At 33.0% G+C, this 1,625-nt stretch overlaps 1 protein-coding gene and 1 long non-coding RNA gene across 2 annotated transcripts; both read right to left on the bottom strand.

Moving 5' to 3' along the window:
* Positions 1-398: 398 nt before the first annotated feature.
* Positions 399-701, bottom strand: LOC109589950 (uncharacterized). Its single transcript, XR_002189025.1, has 3 exons — positions 641-701; positions 551-595; positions 399-502 (listed from the first exon to the last, which is right to left on the bottom strand). It is a non-coding gene; the product is annotated as an uncharacterized LOC109589950 (long non-coding RNA).
* A 76-nt stretch (positions 702-777) lies between these two features.
* On the bottom strand, positions 778-1,560 carry LOC109589949 (C4b-binding protein beta chain-like). Its single transcript, XM_020005920.1, has 2 exons — positions 1,419-1,560; positions 778-1,370 (listed from the first exon to the last, which is right to left on the bottom strand). Exons 1-2 carry the CDS (start codon positions 1,558-1,560, stop codon positions 778-780), a joined length of 735 nt encoding a protein of 244 aa, XP_019861479.1.
* Positions 1,561-1,625: the final 65 nt, after the last annotated feature.

The following is a 1,625-nucleotide window of genomic DNA, read 5'->3' as shown; positions in this document are numbered from 1 at the left end:
CAAATTCACAAGCATTGATTGTACTAAAAATGAGAGTAGAGCCTACAAAAATAAAATGAAATTAGAATAATAATAACTGATCTTTTATTCTTACTTAGTATTAGAGTGAGGAGCATTGACTGCATTGTGAATGAAAAGCCTTAGCCCTTCTCCTTCTCTATCTCTCTCAGTGCTGAGTGCATTGACTATAGTAATCACATGACACACAGTTATAGTGTAGGATTGAAGTGTTGAATAAACTACATACTAACATCAGAGTGATATTTGTATACCATTGTATCATGAATGCAATCAACTATTATTTTAAAGTTAACTTGACACACATTAATAAGAAATTTTGCTATTGAAAATAATTTATTAAAGATTTTTGAAGTTGCAGCTATAGAATCCTACATATATTACTGCATCAAGGCTGAATTCTCAATCACATAAGTAAGAAGTTTGTTTGAACTTTCATCAATTTTATCAGTCTTCTATTTTTGCATAGTCTTGCTCAAATGAACTACATAATATATGTATTATTATTATGCAAAATTCTAATAAAACATACTGTGCTGTAGCATATGCTTGATTGTATTGCATATCATCATCATCACTAAAAATGATATAATAAATAAATGAAAAAAAGAGAAACTCTCACTTAACAATCAAATTGTATGCTGGACTTAAGTTTGTTTCAATTATATTTAGCATCGAAATTTCTATGAACAATATATACATTATGATTAACGACACTATATTAGTATAACCAAGAGTACAGGATACTCTTAGTATAACTCACTGCTTTTTAGTCTTCTTTATCTTATGATAAGCACACAAGAACACCAATGCACTAATAAGTACTAATATTATTAGGACTACTAGTGCAATAAAGATTGCTGACAGAAACTGATAAGCAAATTGCATTGAGTCATTAGTTTGATTAGTTGCAGAAGGAGAAGGAGAGGAAGAAGTAATAATTTTCGAAGAGGAAGTGGTAGTAGGGACAGAAGAGGAGGAGGAGGAGGGTGAAGGTGTATTGCTAATGCATACTGGTACAGGAGCAGACCAATTACCACGATAACACATGATCAGTGAAGTGCCATTTAAATTGAAGCCATTGTCACAAATGAATTGAATTAAGGAACCATTTGTGAAGTGATTTCCATGTCGTCTTCCATTACTAGGTACTCCTGGGTCAGTACAGTTGAGTACATTACAATAAGGTAATTCATGACTCCAGCCTCCACTGGACAAACAGGTTTGACTGGAAACACCAACCAGTTGGAAACCAGTCTGACAAGTGTATTCAATGCCAGTACCATAAGAGTAAGGACCAGAGATATTAATGTTACCATACTGTAGAGATAATTCAGAACAATAAATTGGTTCTAATATAACAACAATAAATATTACAATATATACAATAGTTCACATACCAATACCAGCTCCAGCTAGTAAAGCAGTGGTAGTATTAGCTGGTACTAAAGGACAGGTTACTCCAACAAGATCACCTAATGAAAACCTGAGGTTATTTCCAACACAAGTTCCTTCAGTTTGCAATGTATGATGAGTTAGCATTTGACCTCTCCCATATTTGACTCCATCAGTATATACTATACCAACAACACTACCAGGTTTAACAA

Source organism: Amphimedon queenslandica, unplaced genomic scaffold (genome assembly GCF_000090795.2).
Source record: "Amphimedon queenslandica unplaced genomic scaffold, v1.1 AMPQUscaffold_10683, whole genome shotgun sequence".
Lineage (NCBI taxonomy): Eukaryota > Metazoa > Porifera > Demospongiae > Haplosclerida > Niphatidae > Amphimedon > Amphimedon queenslandica.
The sequence above is the reverse complement of the archived record's forward strand: the minus strand, read 5'-3'. Positions and strand labels throughout refer to the sequence as shown.